Consider the following 21,007-nt stretch of genomic DNA (forward strand, 5'->3'; position numbering starts at 1 on the left):
CCGGCCTCCCCCACCTGCGCGTCCCCCACCTACTAGCGTCCGTTCACCTGCGCGCCCCCCACCTTCCGGCGTCCCCCACCTGCGCGCCCCCCACCTACTAGCGTCCGCTCACCTGCGCGCCCCCTCACCTGCGCGCCCCCGGCCCCTCCTGCGCGACCCCCACCTTCCGGCCTCCCCCACCTGCGCGCGCCCCCTCACCTGCGCCGGGGCGGGGACGGTGGGCGGCGGCCCCCCCCGCAGGCCGTCCTCCTCCTCCGGGGGCTCGTCCAGAAGCACCCGGCTCCGGCTCAGCTTCCACATGCTCCGCGTCCCTCCTCGCCGCCCGGCGCTCGGCCTGCGGCTCCTGCGGGACACGGGCCCAGTGGGCCGGGCGGGGCCGGGCGGCGGGCGGGGCGCCCCTCCCGGGCCAGGCCCTCCCCCACCAGCCCCGCCCCTTTCGCACCAACGCCCCCCGCCAGGCCCGCACCACCCCCAGGTCCCCTCCTCCCAGCGTGGTCCCCGCCCCTCCCGGGCCCCGCTGGACCCCGCCCTCGCCCCGGCCACCGGGTCTCCGGGCCCCTCTCGTCGCCCCCGACTCACCCGCTCGGCTGCCCCCTCCCCGGGACGCCCCTCCCCCGCGCTCCCTCCCGGCCAGTGGGCGTGGCCAGTCCTCCCGGGTCACCGAGGCAACGGCCGAGCGGCCAGTGCGCATGCCCGCCCTCACTGCCCGGTGCGGAGGGGCAGACAGGGTGGGCTGGGGGCGGAGCGAGGAGGCAGGGACGAGCTGGCCCCCAGGGTGCGAACTCGGGGGCGCAGGGGCCGGGCTGCCGCGCGGGGGCTCCGCCCGGACAGGCGGGGCCGTGTCCGAACCAGCAGAGGACCGGGAGGGAGGCTGTGGTTGTCGGAGGAGGAGTCTGAGGTCCCGAGAGGCCCTCGGCACGCAGGTGCGCGGTGCTGCAGTTCCCAGCCAGGAGCCCGCGCACCGGCTCTGCGCCCGGGGGTGAGGATGTTTTTCCGGACGGTCCCGAACTTGGAGCAATAGGAGCCGAAGGGGCGCTCCACACACTGCGGGGAACGCACCGACTGCTTCCCGTTGCAGAAAGGAGCGGGCGGCGACAGGACCGAGGACGGCACGGCTACGTGAGGTGACTCTGCCGTCCGAGCCGCAAGCCTGTAGCGACCCTTGGGGCGTGGGGACGCCGCAGAGCTGGCGGCCGTTTGCTGGCATCTTCGGGGCGCACGCCGTCCTGCCCAGGAGTTGGCTTCCGCAGAGGAACTGCGCGCTTCGTGTCGCTTACAGTTTCACACCAAATACATACTTATGCATTGAGTGATTTAAAAATAAATTTTAAAAAAGAATCCAGAACTGTAGGCTTCGTTAAGAACTTTCTAAGCTTTATAACTTTACAACTCTTAAAAAAGAAATCAAAGGTATCTTTTGGGTTTCTAGGAGTAATTAGCCACAAAATTTTTTAAAGGAAAAGGAGCTCTGACTCCTTTCTGGGAGCTGCGGGGGGGGGGACGCGGGGGGAGCGGGGGAGATGGTGACTTTGCCCGAGGATTCGGCAGGGACCTCGGGCACAGGGCACGCGGAGAGGGTTATGGTTAGGGTGTATTAAATACCAACCAAGAGTACGGCGACGACGCCACCAGTCCCCACGTGTTCCCAGTATGTCACAGAAGGGCAGACAAGGTCCCACAGGCACACCTCCCCTCCCCCAGTGACCGCCAAACCCACCAGGCACAAACATTACAACACGAAACCACTGCAGCCTACTGAAGACCCCCGGTACATGCTCAGTTTAAGAGCTCCTTCATGGGAGTATTTAAGAATGTTAAAAATGTGTGTGTTAATATACCCTTTCCAGACAAGGTCTAGCAGGCGTGGCTTCCTGGGCTGGGATGCTCAGGGAACTGCAAAGGCGAGATGCGGTGGTGCTCGCTGCAAACACATAGGGAATGTGTGCTCTCCGGGCTGTCAAAATAAACACTGCGAGCACAAACACTGATAAAAGTCAAAAACCACAAAACAGAGGTCACAAAACAAAGCCAGGATCCAAACACAGCGCATTCAAAGACACTACAAATAAAACAGAAAACCAACTCAGAACCCTTGGACAAATAACACAGGCCCCCTCTGCTAATGCAAAGACGCTCACCCCAGAAGGTCATCCACTCTTCCATACTTTCAAAATTGTCATTGTAGGTTAGTTAAATTGTAAACCCCCTGCAAACTAGGACAGTCCAGAAGAAAGCCAGGCTTGCTAAGTCAAAGAGCAAACTTCTAGAATATTTTAAACAACATTTAGCTCTCTTTTGCAGAAGAGCACAGTGGGTTAGGGTATGGGCCAGCCACCTAAAACCGCCTGATGCAGACAGGAGGGAAGGGAGGTGGCAGGAGAGAGAAGCAGGTGAATGGCTGTTGGAGCTGCAGGCATTTCTGGAATTCTGAGACCGTCCCTGAGTTCCACGAATGTGACTCAGTTCACGCATTAACTCCTTCACTTGTCAGCTTTGTAGAATTAAGTCATGCTATTGTTAACATGCATGGGAGGCACACTTTACACAAGCTGGTGTCATGTACAGATTTTCTTCTGGATCTGGGAAGTGGCAGTTAAAGAATCTTTCATTTACTGAGCCCTCAGTTGGAAGAAGCTATTAATATTAGACTGAATTTCCCTTATTGGCTAATTTGGCCTCTGGAAATGCACCGGTGCAGAAACTGTAATGTTTTACTTTATAAAGCTCAAGTGTGTCACCCTCTCTGAATTCAAAATACATAAGGATCATCTTAGATTTTTGCCCTGGCAAATTTAATTTTAAATGAGAGTGGGGCTTTGGGTACCATATAGAACTTTCTAGCAGACAAAGCTATCTGAAACTAGTAAGTTCCCCATTCCTGGAGGTGATTAGGAAGAGACTAGATCTGAAGAGAGCTGCACCTTCAGTCATCTCTCAACTTGGTGTTTTTTTTAAGTTGATACATAAAATTTGTACATATTTCTGGGATACATGTGATATTTTGTTACATGCATAGCATGTGTAATGATCAAGTCAGTGTCACCTCCAATATTTATCATTTTTCTATTTTGGGAACATTTCAAGCCTTCTCTTTTAGCTATTTTGAAATATACAATATACTGTTGTTGACTATAATAGTCACCCTACTCTGTTGTCAAACATTAGAACTTCTCCTGTGTGTTTGTACCATTCACTCACCTCGCTTCACCACGCCCCAACCTCAGGCCTCCCCAGCCTCTGGTACCCATCATTCTACTCTCCACCTCCACGGAACAGTATTTTTAGCTCCCACATGAGTGAGAACAGGCAGTATTTGCTTTTCTGTACTTGGCTTATTTCACTTAATGATCTCCAGTTCCAACCACATTACTGAAAATGACAGGATTTTGTTCTTTTTTATGGCCAAACAGTATTTCATGGTGCATATATACCACATTTTCTTTACCCATTTGTCTGTTGATAGACAGTTAGGTTGATTCCATATCTTTGCTATTATGAATAGTGCTACAATAAACATGGGCATGCAGGTATCCCTCTGATATACTGATTTTCTTTTGCTTTGGATAAATTCCCAGTTAGTGGGATTGCTGTACCCTATGGGAGTTCTATTTTTAGTTTTCGATAGCTCTCCATACTGTTTTCCACAATGGCTATGCTAATTTACGTTGCCAACGACAGTGTGTAAGAGTTCCTCTTTCTCTGCATCCTCGCCAGCGTCTGTTATTTTTTGTCTTTTTAATAATAGCCATTCTATCTGGGGCAAGATGATATCTCATTGTGGTTTTGGTTTGCATTTCCCTGATGATTAATTATGTTCGGCATATTTTCATATACGTATTGGCCAATGTAGATCTTCTTTTGAGAAATGTCTATTCATGTCTTTGCCATGAGAGTAGGGTGTTGAAGTCTCCCACTATTGTTGTGTGGGAGTCAAACTCTCCCTTTTGATCTAATAATCTTTCCTTTACATATGTGGTGTCTGGTGCATATAAGTTTAGAATTGTTATATTTTCTTGCTTTAATAATTCCTTTATCATTATACTATGACCTTCTTCATCTCTTTTTACTGTTTTTCATTTAAGTCTTTTATCTAAGTATAGCTACTCCTGCTTGATTTTGGCTTTTGTTTGCTGCCTTCTTCATCTCTTTTTACTGTTTTTCATTTAAGTCTTTTATCTGATACAAGTATAGCTACTCCTTGATTTTGGCTTCTGTTTGCATGGAATATCTTTTTCCATTCCTTTACTTTCAGTTTATGTGTGTCTTTACAGCTGAGAATAGTTTCTTGTAGGCAGCCAATAGTTGAGTCATTTTTTTTAAACCCATTCATCTAGTCTATGTCTTTTACATGGAAAGTTCACTTTCTTTACACTTGAAATTATTATTGATATGTGAAGGCTTATTCCTGTCATTTTATTAATGTTCTCTGGTTGTTTTATATATCCTTTGTTCTTTCTTTCTCTCTTATTGTTTATCATTGTGGTTTGATGGTTTTCTGTAGTGGTAACAATTGAGTCCTTTCTCTTTCTTATTTGTGTGTCTGCTCTACCAGTGGGTTTTATAGTTTCTCTTATTTTTCATGTTAAAAGCCCTACCATAACCTAAGCAACTATGTCCAAATATATACATAATAATGGTGAATATATAAAAGCTGACATTACTGCCATTAATCACAATGTACACCATAATATATTACTACCAATCACTTATATGTTTATAAGAAATTTGTTTTATGTTTTGGTACTTTTCTATATTTTTCAAATTAAAAAGTTCTTTGACAAATAATTTTGATCCATAACTTCCTAACTGTTGTGACTCTGAGCAAGTCACTGTAGCATTTAGCCATTATCATCCTGTAGGGTACGAAAGGCAGTGTTTCCTGGGCTATAGAGATGAGCAGATAAGAGACAGGGCAGGCAGGGCAGGGCGTAGCTTCAGCATGAGAAGTCATGTGCCCAGACCTCGCTGGCACCATAACCTGAGCACCATTCTCCCCCTCCCTGGAGCTCCCACCAGGGCAGAATGGATACTGCAATATGCAAAGCGCCTAAGGTCACTCACTAACTTCATCATAATGAACAAGCCCATGTGAGGGGCGAGGCTGTTCCTTTATTGCTCATTAGCACAGCATTCACCGCCCACACCGCAGAAGTATGAAAACACAGTAGAAATGCCCGCCCTGGCGGCCCAGGGTCCCTCTCAAGACAGGACGCCTCACTTTGCCTAGGGCTTTGTGGTTACCTCCACCCGCTACTCACCAAAGTCCAGTCATTAGTTCCCACTTCCTCCCAAGGAAATTGTAGGATTATAAGAACAATGAATGCACTTGCCCTTTCCAGAGCAGGCTTTATTTCTAAAGCACTTGTGCATCTGGTGTCTCATATGAGTCATTCCCAGTATCTTAATTAACAAGGGTAATATTTATTTCCTTTTTTAAGGCTGTGATTATTTCTAAAGGTGTTAAAGAAAAAAATTATTCATGGCACTTCTTAAGACAGTAAGGAAGACTGTATTTGGGGACTGTCACCACACGCGCAGGGACCACTGCAGTGGGGTCTTGCAGTGGGCAGAGAGATGGGGCTTGACTCCACACACACAAGGAAAAGTGAGCATTATAGCCAAGGAGCAGGTGGGGGTCCGTGAGTGGAAAATTACTAAGGGAAACACCAGGGTGAAGATGATTCTGGCTAAACCACCCTAACGGGATTCTTGCTGAAGGCAGGCAGGCAGCTGGCCAGACAGGGAGGGATGAGGAATTTGAGCAAATATTGGGTGACCCGATACTGACAGTCGGGGTTCTGGATAAACTTAGCAGGATTCTTGCTAAAACTATGCTCCACAAGCTGGGGACGGAAGGCCAAGTCAGGCCTGGCCAAGTGGAGGGTGTGGAGAAGGCTGAGTAAAGTGTGGTCCAGGAGAGACCTTCCTCCTTGCTCTGAACAGCATAAGTCCATTTCTCCTTGCACTGCCCTTTGTCTACTAAGGACCAGCCGAGCGACTGTTGAGGGCCGTGGTGAGAATATTTGTTGGATGATGTGATGGTCAGACATTTAATGAAGGGATTTCCATGAAAAGAAAAGACAAAGCATGACTAATGGTCAGAAACCAAGTTTCTGAGTCCACAGGACAGCTTTCAAGATTTCCAGAATTAAGCTTAAAGCATTGTTCGAGGGAGGATGAGGAGGGACTTCCTGGAGTGGGAATGCCTCTGGCGATGGTGCTAGTACTCTGTGAACTCCCTGAAAGTGGACTGCCGGGATCTGCTGCGGGTGTCTCTGTGAAGTTTGTGTCCAGGCACCAGCCTGCACAGCTTCCGGGAAAGGGCAGTTTTCATTCCCAGAGATGCCAGGTTGGAGGGGTGGAGGAGAAAGACTGGAAATGTTAGTTTCCTGGAAGGACTGAGAACCAAAAGGGTGCATCCTAGTTTTCCACGGAGACATAACATTTCTCCACAGTCACCCCTCTTGTAGGCCAAGGATGGCCAGATAAGGTGATTCTTCCTCTTAAAGGTCCTGCCTCTCAACACTGTTGCGTTGGGAGTTAAGTGTCCAACACCTGAACTGTGGGGACACATTCAATCCAGAGCAGAGGTGACAGAACAGATCCTTTGGAATTTTCTGGGAGCTCTCTGGGAAATCTTAAGTCAGTTAGAAAAAATTCTAGGATTTGATCTGAGAAGGCAAAATTGTCAAAAAGTTTTAAGGACCTTAGCTCTTTTAGAGATGAGAAGTCTCTGTTTTCTTAAGTAATCAAGGACATGATGAAGGTTAACATGAAACACAGGAAGTTATTCCAAGACATAAAATTTTGGTTTCCCAGGCAGATTACATAAATGGTTAAGAAATAAGAAAAATCTTGTTCAATCTCTTATTAAGACCAAGACCAATAATTGAAAAAATCTTTGTCCTCTTAACGAAGAGAAAAACCAAATTCTGTTTTTGTACCAATATACTTCTGCTATTAAAGCCCAATTTTTAAAAAACATATAAATAAATCCATTCAATCTTACCAGCTTGACCACACATACGACTCCTTCTCTGCAAACTTTCCACAGCTTTCTACATCCATCCAGGTTTCGTGCTATATTTTTCTTCCTTCTCATTCTGGAACAATCAATCATCTTACTTTAGGACAAAATTACTCTTTTCCTTAACAAAAATATATTTTTCTTTCTTCATACCTTTCCTTATCAAAAACATATCTTACTTTCCTTACATAGTTTTCACACAGAGCTGCTACCCTTATTATTTTTAGTAGTTTTATTTACATAGATTTATTATAACTTTTAGCCATTAGTAACCTTTCTTTTAGAGAGAAAACTAAGAGGTGGATGATTTGGGGCTATCACACATCAGCATTCCGCAGCCGACTACCAGATTTTATAAATATAACACCTCATATTTTTTATAGATACATGCTGTTTCACAGTACAAATTCTCAATGTGGCAAAAAGAACATGTTTATTAACAGACCCAAATATAGTTAGCTTTTCTATACTATATAAAAATAAGCCAAAAGTATATAAACTTAAATTTGTGCTTAGCAATTACGTTTCAGTAGTTCATCTTACTGGCTAGGTTAGAGTCCAAGGTTTCTTTTAAGTGTTACCTCCTGAGCTAGAGATATTTAATGAATATCTATTACTTACTTTAATTTAGTATAGCTTTAAGGTTTCAAGTTACCAAAAAGAAACTATTGTTAGGCAGACATAATACTACAGGAGGCTAATCATCCTCTCAAGGTATTTCTCTGTTAACTCTTTTGACCTTATTTGGCTATTGAACCCACACATCATATCGTACTTAACGCTGACGACGCAAGAGACACTGCTGTTTTCATTAAACCAACAATATTAAACTAGTCTTATTTACCAAAGATTTACCCAAGTCACGTGGACTCAAAAAACACTTGGGGCAGGTAGTTTCCATTTCTCAGGGTTTGGGAATATTTAATTAACGTAAGTGCTCATTTATCTCTAGGTCAGTTTCAATAGCAGTCTGTGAAAGGGTTTTCCAGAGTAGTTTGGCAACGGCAGCCAAAGGTATGGAAATGTCACGTGGGCAAGGCGCACACTGACAGCACACGCATGCAGACACCAACACACGCCACAGCTTTCATTCTACAACTTTAGCCACGAACCAGGCAAACAAGTGGTGCTCACTCCTCTTTACTGCACTTCGCATTTTTGCCCAAACTGTATTTCTAACAGATGGAACGAGTGAAGGTCACCTGTGTACCCGCGTTGCAGCTTGCGAGGCTGAGGCAATGCAGAGCCGTACAGTTGGCCTTTTCCTCCTCTCCAGCGCGGTGGTTGCCTCGGGGGTCCTGGAGCTCCTCCAGAGTCCCTGTGTGGGAGGGGCCTCAGGGTCCTGTGCCCCGGGGCGGAGGGAGGCGGGAGCCAGGCCCAGGAGGGGGATCTGAGGCGGCTGCGGGGAGCCGCACCTGGCAGGATGGAGTGGAGGGCTCGCCAGGTGGGGGACGGGTCCGACAGAGAAGGTGGAGGGCGGGCGGGGAAAGGCACGTCCAGCCCGGGAGGCTCCTTGGTGAGAAACCCCAGACTCCTGCACAGCTGGAAAGGTCCGTCCCCACCTTCAGCGGAAGGTCGCCCTGAGCAGCGATCAGAGCAGAGTCACCAGGTTGCCATCAGCCAGGAGAGAAGACAGAGGTCAAAGGCGCCACTTGGGGCCCTGGGTGACAGGCCCGGGTTCGACGTGACCAGATCCTATTCGAGAGGTGGCACCAGAACTGTTGGGGACAAACCAACTCCGTGACACTTGCTGAAGCGCTGAACACAGCTGGGGGAGAGACCGGGCTGGACTCCGAAGGCGCCCGGGCAGGTGTGGCCGGGGGACAGGTGGGGTGGGGGTGGGAGTCACTAGGGAGACGTGGGGTCTGGCTGACCCCCCCGAGAGGATGCCTGCCGAGGACGGGCTGGGTGGGGCCCTGGGGCGGAGGGGCCCGGCCACTCTTGAGGGCAACCAGTACCAGTCCAGTTCTGGCCAAAGCACCCGGCTGGGCTCCTGCAGACACCCCAGGACCGGGACACTGGGAAGATGTCTGAGTCTCGCCGGGGTCTGGTTAGGGGGAGTCTTGGTGCACAGTTATTCCGTATTTAAACAATTGTATTTACGTGCTTTCAAAGTGTGGAAATAAACTCACAGGCACACGCATTCTATGACCTGTGATCCCAGACAAAGCTGCACAGGTCAGGCCTGACTCCGTGTCTGACAGCTGCTGCTCCAGACTCCAGCATTGTGACCCCGGCCTCGGTGTCCTCGCCTGCCAGCAGGAGCGACAGCAGCTCTCTGCTCACGGGGCAGCTGCGAGGACCTAACCAGGGCCAGCTGACAGCGTGTGCCCCACACCCCAGCCGTGCGCCCCGAACCCCAACCATGGGACCCAAACCCCAGCCGTGGTGTTGGGCCACCGGGCATGGTCCCCCAGCCTCACTGGGGCCAGCATGAAGCAGCTGGATTCAGAGCTGACCCCTGTGTGAGAAAGGGGGGTGGGGGAGAAGCCAGTCCTGCCGTGCGGACGCCGCGGAGACAACACCTGGGTCCTCCACCCACGGGGAAGGGACCCTGCAGGGTGCATCTGCGCTAGGACTCCCGGGCCTCCCGTCCCCTGGGATTTACACACCGCACACACTCAAACACAGAACACACGCCACACACCCCATATACATGCAACACAGCACACGCCACACATGGACACATACAGAGCACATGGCACACACCCCATACACGTGCAACACAACGCACATTCTCACCCACAAAACACATACTAGACATGGACATAGCACACACACCCCCATACAACACACACCATGCACCCCATACATATACTACACATACACACCACACATAGCACAACATACACCACTCACATATACACCACACCCCAACATGCACCACACATCGTACACACACAACACACACTACACACACGTGAACTCCATACTCACTATACACACACACTACACACACTCATACACAAACAACTCTCACTACACACACAACACTCACTACACACACACCACACATACTACACACACACTCATACACAAACTCTCACTACACACACACTCTCACACACAACACACATACTACACACACACACACACTCATACACAAATTCTCACTACACACACAACACTCACTACACACACACTCATACACAAACAACTCTCACTACACACACACACTCTCACACACAACACACATACTACACACACACACACACACACACACCCTGGCGGCAGCATCAGCACGCCGAGTCCCCTCCTCCTGCTCGCGTGGACTCACGTGGCTCCGGCAGGACATCCGCAGTGACAGGATCTGGAGGAGGACCAGGTTTCAGTGACCCAGGAGCAAGTCCCCCTTCAGCATGAAGTCTGCTGTTTTTTAAGATGCCAAATGTGGAACGTTTTTTAAAGAAGGAAAGCAGAAGGACACGGTGTCACAGTCCTCAGTTGACCCCTCCCAGCCCCGGAGCAAAGCTGACGCCTGGCAAGAAGTCGATGGTGCTGCCCGGCCTCCCTCCGTCTGCCCAGAACAGCCACTGAAACAGCTCAAGAAGATCAGGGACTCGATGGACAGTTTAAAATAATCGTGCTTTAAAAAGCTTTTTCCTAATACAATGTGCTTGTCCCTTTTCAATCTGTTTAATGGCAACACATTAATATTTGCTATAATGGTGTTAAAAATATTCTATATCCTTTTAAAAACATTGTTTTTTTCCCTGCTTTCCAGAGTAATGTTATTCATAATAGGCAACTTGGTATCTAATGAAAAGCACAAAGTAACTAGGAATTATGCAATTTGCAATAACTTAATAACCAAGCTGAGCAACTTGGCATGTCACCAACACCAGAAAAGCCGAAGCCGCTGTTCCGCAAACGTTCAGAGGCTTAAAATTGAGGTGTGATTCGGAGCTGCCTTTGACGGGGACCCACCTCTCAGTCCTGCAGGAATGAGGGCCCCCCAGCCCCAGGCTGAGGGGACACTGGGAGGCCAGTCTCAGGCCGCGGCTGCTGCTCAGACCGGGGCCACCTTCTTTCTCCCTAGCAGAGCCGTTTGGCTCAGGGGCCTCCACCTGTGTGGCCAGACAGCGGCCCACCTGCCCAGGAGGGAGTGTCGGATGACTACGGCCATTTCCTTGTCCTCCCAGTAACTCTCCGTCCTGGCACCGACCCCGCCCAGGCCAGGAAAGGTCCCCACACGGGTGAGCAGGATGAGGATGCCCCTCATCTCGGCGTCAGCACTGTCTGGAAGCTGGAGCAGACAGCATGGCAGAGCTGCCCAGGGAGAAGGCAGAAAGCCACTCTCTGGGCAGCTCCCACGGCAGGTCTCCGGCTGCAGCAGTGGAGGCGTCAGAAGCCCCCGCCGGATGCCGGTCTCTGTGCCAAGGGCTGAGCAACAGGAATTTTCAACAACCGTGGATCTTGGGGAAATGTGAAAAGCAGACTCCCCAGTATGTGAAATGGAAGGTTTTCCAGGGAAACTCCAGGGTGCAGCCGGTGCCTGGGAAGATAGCTCCAGGGGCCTGGCCCTGCGCTCTTTGGCACGAAATGGCTCCACAGTGGCTGTGTTCTGACATCATCGCAGCACGTGAGCAAAAGTGTAAAATCACATCTATTTGCAGTGTACACCCATCGTCCTAAATGTTCCCTTTGTGTATATAACAATCCACCCCTAGGTTTATAAAGCAACCAAAATCTGGCTACAGATCAAACAGCTCTCCTTCCTATAACCTAAAGGGAAAACATTCCAAGAACTTTCCTTTAGGAAGGAAGGTCGGGGAGGGCGCAGGTGAGGCAAGGGCTCCCCATTCATCCTCGAATTCCAGAGCTTGCCTTCGCACTTGGTGTTGTTTTGCGGTCAATGTTGTGTGTCCTTGCCCCAAAGAAATGTCTTATTCAGTCGCAAATGAAACCATTTCTGAAGGAAAATGAGAAACAGAAAAATTCCGGTAACGTTCTCACACACAGTCAGCAAATTAAGAAATTAAAAAAAAATCTTCACGGAAATGTGCCCGTGAATTTTACCCTCACTCTGAGGAGACACATGTCCCCACAAGCTCAGGAGCCTGCCGTGCTGTGGGGTGTCACGGAAGGTTAGAGACCGGCAGAGGCAAGAGAGCCCCGAGAGGGGAGACTGAGGTCCACCCTGCGGAGACCTCCGCAGACATCCTGAGGGAGGACAGGCAGGGCTGCGGCCAGGACCAGCTCCAGCCCTAACCCGGTTTATCCGCAGGGAGGCCAGGCGTGTTCCAGAGAAAAGATGTTTGTCATGTGCGCGAGGCCCTGAGACACAACGGGAAGGAGGATTGTGGGATGCAGTTAGCAGGGTCTTCATACCTGTGGGCACTTCCCAATGCTAGAGGCTCTCAGTAGTCCCACGAAGCTACTCACTGAACACCATCAGGAATGTTTGAAAGCAATAAAAAAATCAAAAATTTGCTTTCCTTTGCCTTCCACAGCCTGCTGACTTGTGCAGTCACAGAAAGTGGAGGAACCTGAAACACCCCAAGCAGCCACCTCCTTTTCCGGGGAGCTGCCGAGGCCACAACAGGCACTCAGGGCCTCCCTGTCCTGAGCCAGGGTTGGGACGGGGACGCCTCACTTCCGTCTGTGGAGCTCCTGGGGGCGGGGGCATGGTGCTGGCAAGGCCTCCTACAGTGGCGGCCCAAACACCGGCTTTCCCAGGGGAGCTCTCATCTCACTCACACTCTCAAACTTCTCGAGTTTGTGTCCAGAACTGGGTTCGGAAAATAGAGCCATTACGAGTAGAGGCCTAGTGGATATTTTGGCATCCGAGGTTTTAATTGGCTTATTAAAATTAACGGTCCTTTAAAAGGAATCAACGGTCCCGCTCACTGTAGAGGCTCTGAGGGGCGTGGCCGTGGCCGGAGCCTTCCTGGCCCACTCGGGCACCCTGAGGCTGAGGCCCAGAGCTGTGTTTCCATAAGCCCCAGGAGGCTCTGATGCTGGTGACATGTGACAAGCAACATCCTACTCCACCCTCCGCCCTTCCCAGGAAGTCCCACACGGCCACTCACTGCCCCAAAGTCAAATAGCCGGGTGGACTTGGGCCACTAACCCCAAAGCAAGGATCCCCGACTGCGGTCTCAGCACTGCCCTCTGAGAGGGGAGGCAGCTCCAGCAAGGAGATTTGAGCCATCAATCCATAGGAGAAGCCGCCCCTCACAACTCGATGTGTAATGTAATGTGTATTTATTATTTCTGTGGACTGACTTTTTTAAAGGGAAAGATTGTCAGTAATACCTGTGAGTCCCTAATGTTGTATCTGTGCATTTAGGATTTGTGGTCTAACTACTTCCAAAAGGACTTTTTAGCTCACACAATTAAAACAATACATAGGACAAAACCAATTAAAATGCATGAAAATCCAGATTGTACCCTGGTAAGCAGCCTGCCACTGTACATAGTTAATCAAATTCTAAATTAGATGTTGATTTTCCTTGTGGAAGTCTAAGAGAGTGTGAACTAAAATAAAATCTTAAGGCTCACCCCCCACCGGCTGACTGAATGGACCCCCTCGTGGCCAAAAGAATATCCTAAAACTAAATTGTCTGCCAGGAGTGGGGAGGTCAGACATGCCTCATCATGCCCCCTCCCTTCTTGGAGACATCCTTTGTAACCCATTAACAGGCCTAAGGGTATGCAAGACAAACCTGCAGGTCCTCAATTTACACAACAAATCTATGTCCCCTGGCTTATCTCTGATAAACAGCTCCTTAGGATGAAACATTCCAAGCCTTTAGACAAAGCTTCAAGTCTTTTACCAATTACAAGCCAAAGAATCTTGAAACTCACCTACAACCTGTAAGACCCTGCTTTGAGATGGCCCACCTGTTCAGGCCAAACCAATGTATGCCTTCCACGTATTGACTTACGACATTACCTGCAACCCGTCTCCCTGAAATGTGTAAAACCAAACTGTAACCCAACCAGAGTGAGTCCACTTGCTCAAGACTTCTTGGGCATGGCTCCGGGTCATGATCCTCAAATTTGTCTCAGAGTAAATCTCTTTAAAATTACTTTACAGAGTTTGGCTTTTTTTTCACTTGACAAGGGAAACTCAGTTTCCCTTCTCTCCAGTTTCTGGAGTTAGGAGCAAGGTGCTTTAATTTCTGACTAAAGTAAGCAAAACCAAGTATGTTTAGCTGATGACTAAGCGCAGATGCCCATTTATGTGAGAGGGATTGAAAGATGATGTCTCAACAAAACGTGGAAAATTGCCAAACCCAAGAAATAACACAGTAGTCTGTGGCCAACTAAATGTAGGACGAATGGCTGAGGATGCTTTCCCCATTAATGACCCTAAATGGACGTCCGTAATTGGAAACGTCTCACCTTGCTCGCAAACTGGCATAATTAGAAGCTAATTTAAAAAATAATTATAAAAAACAGTACATGAGCATTTAGGTTTTGTATTCCCATCAACAATTGATGAAGACGCAAGGCGCAGAGTGTGCAAACTCTTATCTGGGTTAGAAACCCCTGAGGGAGGGACAGACCCGGCCCGCCGGGAACACCAGCCCAGGGCGCCCACACTGCGCCAGATGGGGCCTCCCTGGCGTTCTCAACTAAACACACACCAGCCGGTGCTAAGCCCACCATGCTCTGGTCCTTCCTGAGTGTCTTCCTCCTCGGTGATCTGGGACGTGCTGGTCTGAGGAGCAGTAAGATAGTAAGTTTATAGTCAAACAAAATGCAGTTATTACCAAATTCTTTGATAACTAGATTTCCCAGACAAATAACTGTAAAAGAAGGAAAAGAGAGAGAGAGAATTCATTTTGCAAAAAAGGAGAAGAGGGATTTGTTTCATGTAGAGATAGAAATCTCTGTGTGGAAAACAACATTCCAGGAGCTGCATGACACAGAACCAAGGGCCAGGGGTCCTCTCAGACCAGTGGTTTCTTTATCTAGGCAGGACTGGAGTGGTTTTTACAGCCTCTGCCCTTGGTTCCTATTTCCTGGAACAGACTCTGGTGTCACACTTTGAAGCCTGCTCAGATGCTCTGGAAAATCGCTCACCTGTAGCAACTTTTTTTGAGACAGGGTCTTGCTCTGTGGCCTCCAACTCCTGGGCTCAAGCGATTCTCCTGCCTCAGCCTCCTGAGTAGCTGGGACTACTGGCATGTGCCACCATGCGTGACTAATTTTTTCTATATTTTTAGTTGTGCAGTTAATTTCTTTCTACTTATAGCAGAGACGGGTCTTACTCTTGCTGAGGCTGGTCTCAAACTCCTGACCTCAAACAATCCTCTTGCCTCGGCCTCCCTGAGCGCTAGGATTACAGGCGTGGGCCACCGCGCCCGGCCCCCAGCAAAATTTATATACTGAAACCTAATTACCAAGGTTATGTTATTAGGAGGTGGGGCCTTGAGAAGGTGATCAGGGCATGCGGGCTCTTCCCTCTTGAGAGAAGAGGGTTAATGCTTTTGTAAAAGAGGCCCCAGAGCTGCCCTCCCGCTTTGCCATGTGAGGACGTGGGGGAAGGCGCCATATCTGTGAAGCTGAGCGTGAGCCCTCGCCAGACATGGCATCTGCTGGAGCCTTGATCTTGGAAGGCCCAGCCTCCAGAATGGTGAGCAACGCATTCTGTTGTTTATAAACTACATGGCCTAAGGCATTTTGTTATAGCAGCCTGGACAAGATAAGGCAACCCTACAAAAACCTCAGCCAGATAGCTTCACGGGTGAATTCTATCAGACATTTAAAAATATTTTTTCTAGCAAAAAATAGAAGAGAAGTGAACACTTCCCAACTCATTCTATAGGGCAGTAGTATCCTGGGACAAAACCAGGCAAAAGGTTATCAAAAGAAAGAAAACTACAGACTAATGTCCCTTATGAATATAGATACAAAAATCCTCACCCATACATCAACCAACAAATTAAAACAACGTGTAAAAGGGATTCTACCCCAGGACTAAATGGGATTTACCCCAGGAATACAAGGCTGGTTTAACAACAGTCAATGTCATACACCACAGTAATAGAATAAAGGACAGAAACCACGTAAGCATCTCAGTAGACACCAAGAAAAACTTTGACAAAACCCAACACCGTTTCACACTGCAAGAACACTCGACCAATAGGAGCAGAGGAAACTTCCTTAGCCTGATCCTTACGTTTATGGTCAACTGATCTTCAACAAGGTACCAAGACAACTCAAAAAGGAAAGAGATGTCTCTCATTTTTAAAATTTTATTTTTTTCAGCTTTCTTGAGGTATAACTGAGAAAAACTGTACATATTTAAGGTGTCCAATGGAATGTCGATACACCTATACGTTGTGAAGTGAACGTAAGTGAATTAACACGTTCATCACCTCGCATCGTTTTCACCGTGTGTGTGTGTCAAGAACAGTCATTTAAACAAATGTCTGGAACAACTGGGCATCCACAGTAAAAAATGAAGTCGAATTCCTTCCTTACACTATACACAAAGATAAACTAAAATGGACCACAGACCTAAGTGTCAGAGGTGAAACCAGAAATCTCTTAGAAGAAAACACAGTGTAAATCTTCATGACCTTGGGTCACACGCCGGTTTCTTAGCTACGACACCAAGAGCACAGGCAACAAAAGAAAAAAGTAGATAAATTGGACTATATTAAACTTAAAAGCATTTGTCGCAAATGATACCATCAATAAAGTAAAAAGGCAACACACAGAATGGGAGAAAATATTTGCAAATTATGTATCTAATCTAATGAGGGGCTGGTATTCAAAATAAACAAAGAATTCTTATAACTCACCAATAAAAAAAAAAAAAAACCCAAATAACCCAACTACAAATTAGCAAAGGATCTGAATAAACACGTCTCTAAAGAAGTCATACAAATGGCCAATGAGTACATACAAAGATGTTCAACTGCATTGGCCATCAGAGAAATGTAAATCAGAAACCATGATGGGATACCATTCCGAAAACACGAGGATAGATACACTCAAACAAACGGATAATATCAACTGTTGGTGAGGAGGTGGCAAAACTGGAAAAACCACTGGAATGGGGAACAAATGAAATCACATATCGTGCTAATGAGAATGTAAAATCATGCAGCCACGGTGGAAAACAGTCAGCTGTTCCCCAAAAAGGTGAACACAGAGTTACCATAGGATCCAGCCGTTCCACTCCCAGGTGTGTACCCAGGAGAAATGAAAACACGTGTCCACACAAAAACTTCTACATAAATGTTCATAGCAGAATTACTCACAATAACCAAAAAGTGGAGGCAACCCAAACACCAATGATCTGATGCCTGGATAAAGAAAACGTGGAATATTCCAACAATGGAATATGATTCAGCCACAAAAAGGGATGATCACTGGTTCATGCTATAACACAATGAAACACCACACTTCATGACAGAAGCTGGACACAAAAGGCCACTTACCGTGGGGTCCCATGGGGCTGAGGGCACAGGGTAGGGTGGAGGGTGAAGGATACAGAATATGAGATGTCTTTGGGGTAATAAAAATGTTCTAGCACTCATGTGGCAACGGTTGTACAATTCTGTGAATATTCTGAAAGCCTGTGAGTTGTACCCTTTACATGAGTGAATTTCATGGTGAGTTTTATCTCAGTAAAGATGTTAAAAATAATAAAAGGCAGGTCTCAGACATCTTCTTTAGACAGAAATTTATTCTCCCTGCAGCAAATAGGATTAAACCTGTTTCTGAGTGGTGCGTGATTTTAAGCCTGTTTCTGACATTCACAAGAGTCCTCGGTTCTGTTCTCTCTCAGCCTCCGGATGTGTGCGTTGATCAAGGCTGCGTTCCTGCTACACAATGTCATTTTCACCTTGAGCTAAAAAGGCATGATCCTGCAAAGGTCTGCAACAGAAATGCCATTTTCAAAAAAGGGTCCCATTTTTCTGTCCCATAAAAAAAAAGTCATGTTTTTTAAAAAAAGTTTTTATTCTGCCTAGCAAAGAATATTTTTATTCGGTTTTCATCCATTCTACAATAGGAAATGTCCTTCACACTTCACTGTTTCCTTCTACACATATAAATCTTTCAAATGTGTGACTTGAGTTTCCACATCCACTTTGGCCTTCTTTGTATAGTTTTCTTTGCAGTTTTCTCAAGAACAGTAAGACTGTTTTTGTGGTTGTTTTAAAGAAGAGTGAAGGCCGGGCGCGGTGGCTCACGCCTGTAATCCTAGCACTCTGGGAGGCCGAGGCGGGCGGATTGTTTGAGCTCAGGAGTTCGAAACCAGCCTGAGCAAGAGCGAGACCCCGTCTCTACTACTATTAGAAAGAAATTAATCGGACACCTAAAAATACATAGAAAAAATTAGCCGGGCATGGTGGCGCATGCCTGTAGTCCCAGCTACTCGGGAGGCTGAGGCAGGAGGATCCCTTGAGCCCAGGAGTTTGAGGTTGCTGTGAGCTAGGATGACGCCACGGCACTCTAGCCCGGGCAACATAGTGAGACTCTGTCTCAAAAAAAAAAAAAAAAAAAAAGAAGAGTGAAGATACACTGCACAATACTGTTTGTAGAGTTCAGCAGACAGCCTGCCTGTCATTAGATCTGGGTCTGTTCAGAAACCGTGATGTTTCCTGTTCTCTGGTGACTCTACTCAGCGGCAGACGTGAGGACTCGAGTGCACTAGGTTCGGAAGGGCTGGCCTGACGCTGGCTGGAGGCCCCGGCCCCTGTGCTGGGCTGGCGGGATCGGGGTGGGGGCCGCTCTGTGTGCCACCGCGGGTTCTCGGGCTCCGCCTGCCTTCAGATGAAGAGACGCATCTGAATCCCGCTCGGAGTCATAAACAGAATGGCAGCTAGAGAGCCTGCCTGCTAGCGGGCTGCGAGGGAGAAAGTTCCCACTGAGAAGTAAGATCTCTCCCAGGAATAATTTCATCCTAAATGACCTGGTCAAGGTCCTCTTAACGTGGAAAACGTGGTTCACAGCCTGCCAAGAGGATCTGCCAGCCTGGACCGCCTCGTGTCCTTGTATCACCCTCATCCGGAATCGCCGGGATTTGTCCCGTCTCTCTGTGACAAAAGTGAAGATTTTCTGTTCTGTTTTATTTTTTATATTTGCTGCCTCACATCACATCACGGTGTGCTTGGTTTCTTGGTCGGGGAGGCTGTACAGGGCGAGCCACGGAAAGGCCAGTGGTCAGTTCCTGCTCACTCTTGCCGGGAGCAGGGTGCTCCCTGGCACTGACCAGGTTGCTCCCTTCTGCAGCCTTTGGGAAAGTGCTGGCACTTAGCAGGACGCTTGACAGTACCATCTGTCTCCTCAGTGGGCCAAGCCTCTGTGCCATGGGCTCCAGCTGGATGAGGACACTCAGCCCAGTCAGGCCACGGTTACTGGGAAGACCAGACGACGGCCAGCGGCAGACCCAGGCTGGAGTCCACACTTGGCACTTGGGCACCTCTTTGCGTTTCCAACTTCTCATCTGTGAGTCGGAGATAAGACACCTGTCTCACGGGACTGAGAGGGTGCGTGTAACACCTAAGGGCCTGTATGTATGTGCTTGAGCAGGCAACGGCTTCTCCTGCTCCCACCAGAGACAAGAGAATCTGCTTTGGTGTCAGCACCGTACTAAGAGCCCCGAGGTCGCCGTCAGCTCGAGGTGGTGGCCCTGGGCTGCACGTCCAGTATGGGGTCTCACTAGTTGTGTCAGTTACCTTTGTAAATGGGAAATCCGGCTTGGTTTTCATCCCCTCTGTAGACAGGATCTTTGCAATATGGGGCCCGTGGGAGTGAGGCAGAGAACAGAAGGGTCCTCAGAGTCGAGACGTAAGGAATGGATCAAGCCAGACGTGGCACTGGAAGGTTCTCAAAATAGTTTGCAGTTTTCTTTGTCCAAGCCACACGCAGCCAGGGATGGAAACTTCCGACTTAGTCTTTGGTGCCAAGCTGAGTAGAGCTGCGAGAAGAGCAGGCTTCACGCTCCCAGGCTGTGAGTCAGGCCTTTGCTTTTGCATCTGTAAAATGGGCAGTGGCCTGTGGTCTTATCGGCCTGACATCAAGGAGCCAGACGTGCCGTGTAGCCTTTCCCCACGTCTATTCTCCCTTCCTTGTTGAAGCAAACTCCAACTGGGCGGGGTGCACAGCACCATGCTGAGAATTAGTCTCAGTGGATCGTAACTGGTCTAAGGAACTAACTAGGTTAGTTACCACTTTTCTGGACTCCCCTGTAGCCATGAGGAGCCACGTAGTGACCCCACCACGGCCAAAGGAACCTGAGACCAAGGGAAGCAGGTGTTCCTGACAAGACAATGGATGTGCCTGAATCACCCCTTCTCCCCATGGTTCTTGTCTTGGACACAGATGTGATGCCAGGAAGTACAGCAGCCACTCTGTGACCACGAAGAGTCAAGCAAGAGCCAACACGCCAAAGACAGGAGCAGAAATGCATGACAAGTTCCTGTGCTAAGGAGAGGACTGCCAGATTAAAGTCACAGAGACACAGGAGAACAAAACCTGCAGACGAGGGAAGGGCAGAGAGCGTGGAGAATGGGCCTCCATGCCCAGACCCCCGGCAGCCCCAGACGCTGAGGGTCCAAGTGCGAGATCTGTTACTGTTAGGATGTCTGTATTCCCCACGGCAATATACAGAGGCAACGAGAGCCCTACCAAACTCACAGAAAATGTCTTTTTATTTTATTTTTTTTGCATAAATAGAAAAACCCAGCCTAAAATTCATATGGAATCTTAAGGCATCTCAAATAGCCAACCAATCTTGAAAAGGAACAAAGTTGGGGGATATATACTTCCTGATTTCAAAACTTAGCACCAAGTGATGGTGGTCATAGCAGCGTGATCCTGGTGTAGAGACAGCCGTGCAGACCAACGGAAGCAGCAGAGATCTCGGAAATTCCCCTTGCTGTAAGGTCACTGGTGCCAAGATCACTCAATGGGGAAAAGACAGTGTCCCCAGCAAATGGTGTTGGGGAAACCGCATGTCCACACACAAAAGAAGGAAGCCAAACCCTTACCTTGCAGCATGTGCAAAAA

General features: G+C 48.5%; 1 protein-coding gene across 1 annotated transcript in view; it reads right to left on the reverse strand.

Moving 5' to 3' along the window:
- Window positions 1–300, reverse strand: part of TDRP (testis development related protein) — a 28,578-nt gene extending 28,278 nt beyond the window's left edge. The window contains exon 1 of the mRNA XM_012645864.1: window positions 199–300. Coding sequence (XP_012501318.1) covers window positions 199–300 — 102 coding nt within the window. The remainder of the gene's footprint in view (window positions 1–198) is intronic.
- Between the last annotated feature and the right edge of the window lie 20,707 nt (window positions 301–21,007).

Source organism: Propithecus coquereli, unplaced genomic scaffold (genome assembly GCF_000956105.1).
Source record: "Propithecus coquereli isolate 6110/MARCELLA unplaced genomic scaffold, Pcoq_1.0 Scaffold238, whole genome shotgun sequence".
Lineage (NCBI taxonomy): Eukaryota > Metazoa > Chordata > Mammalia > Primates > Indriidae > Propithecus > Propithecus coquereli.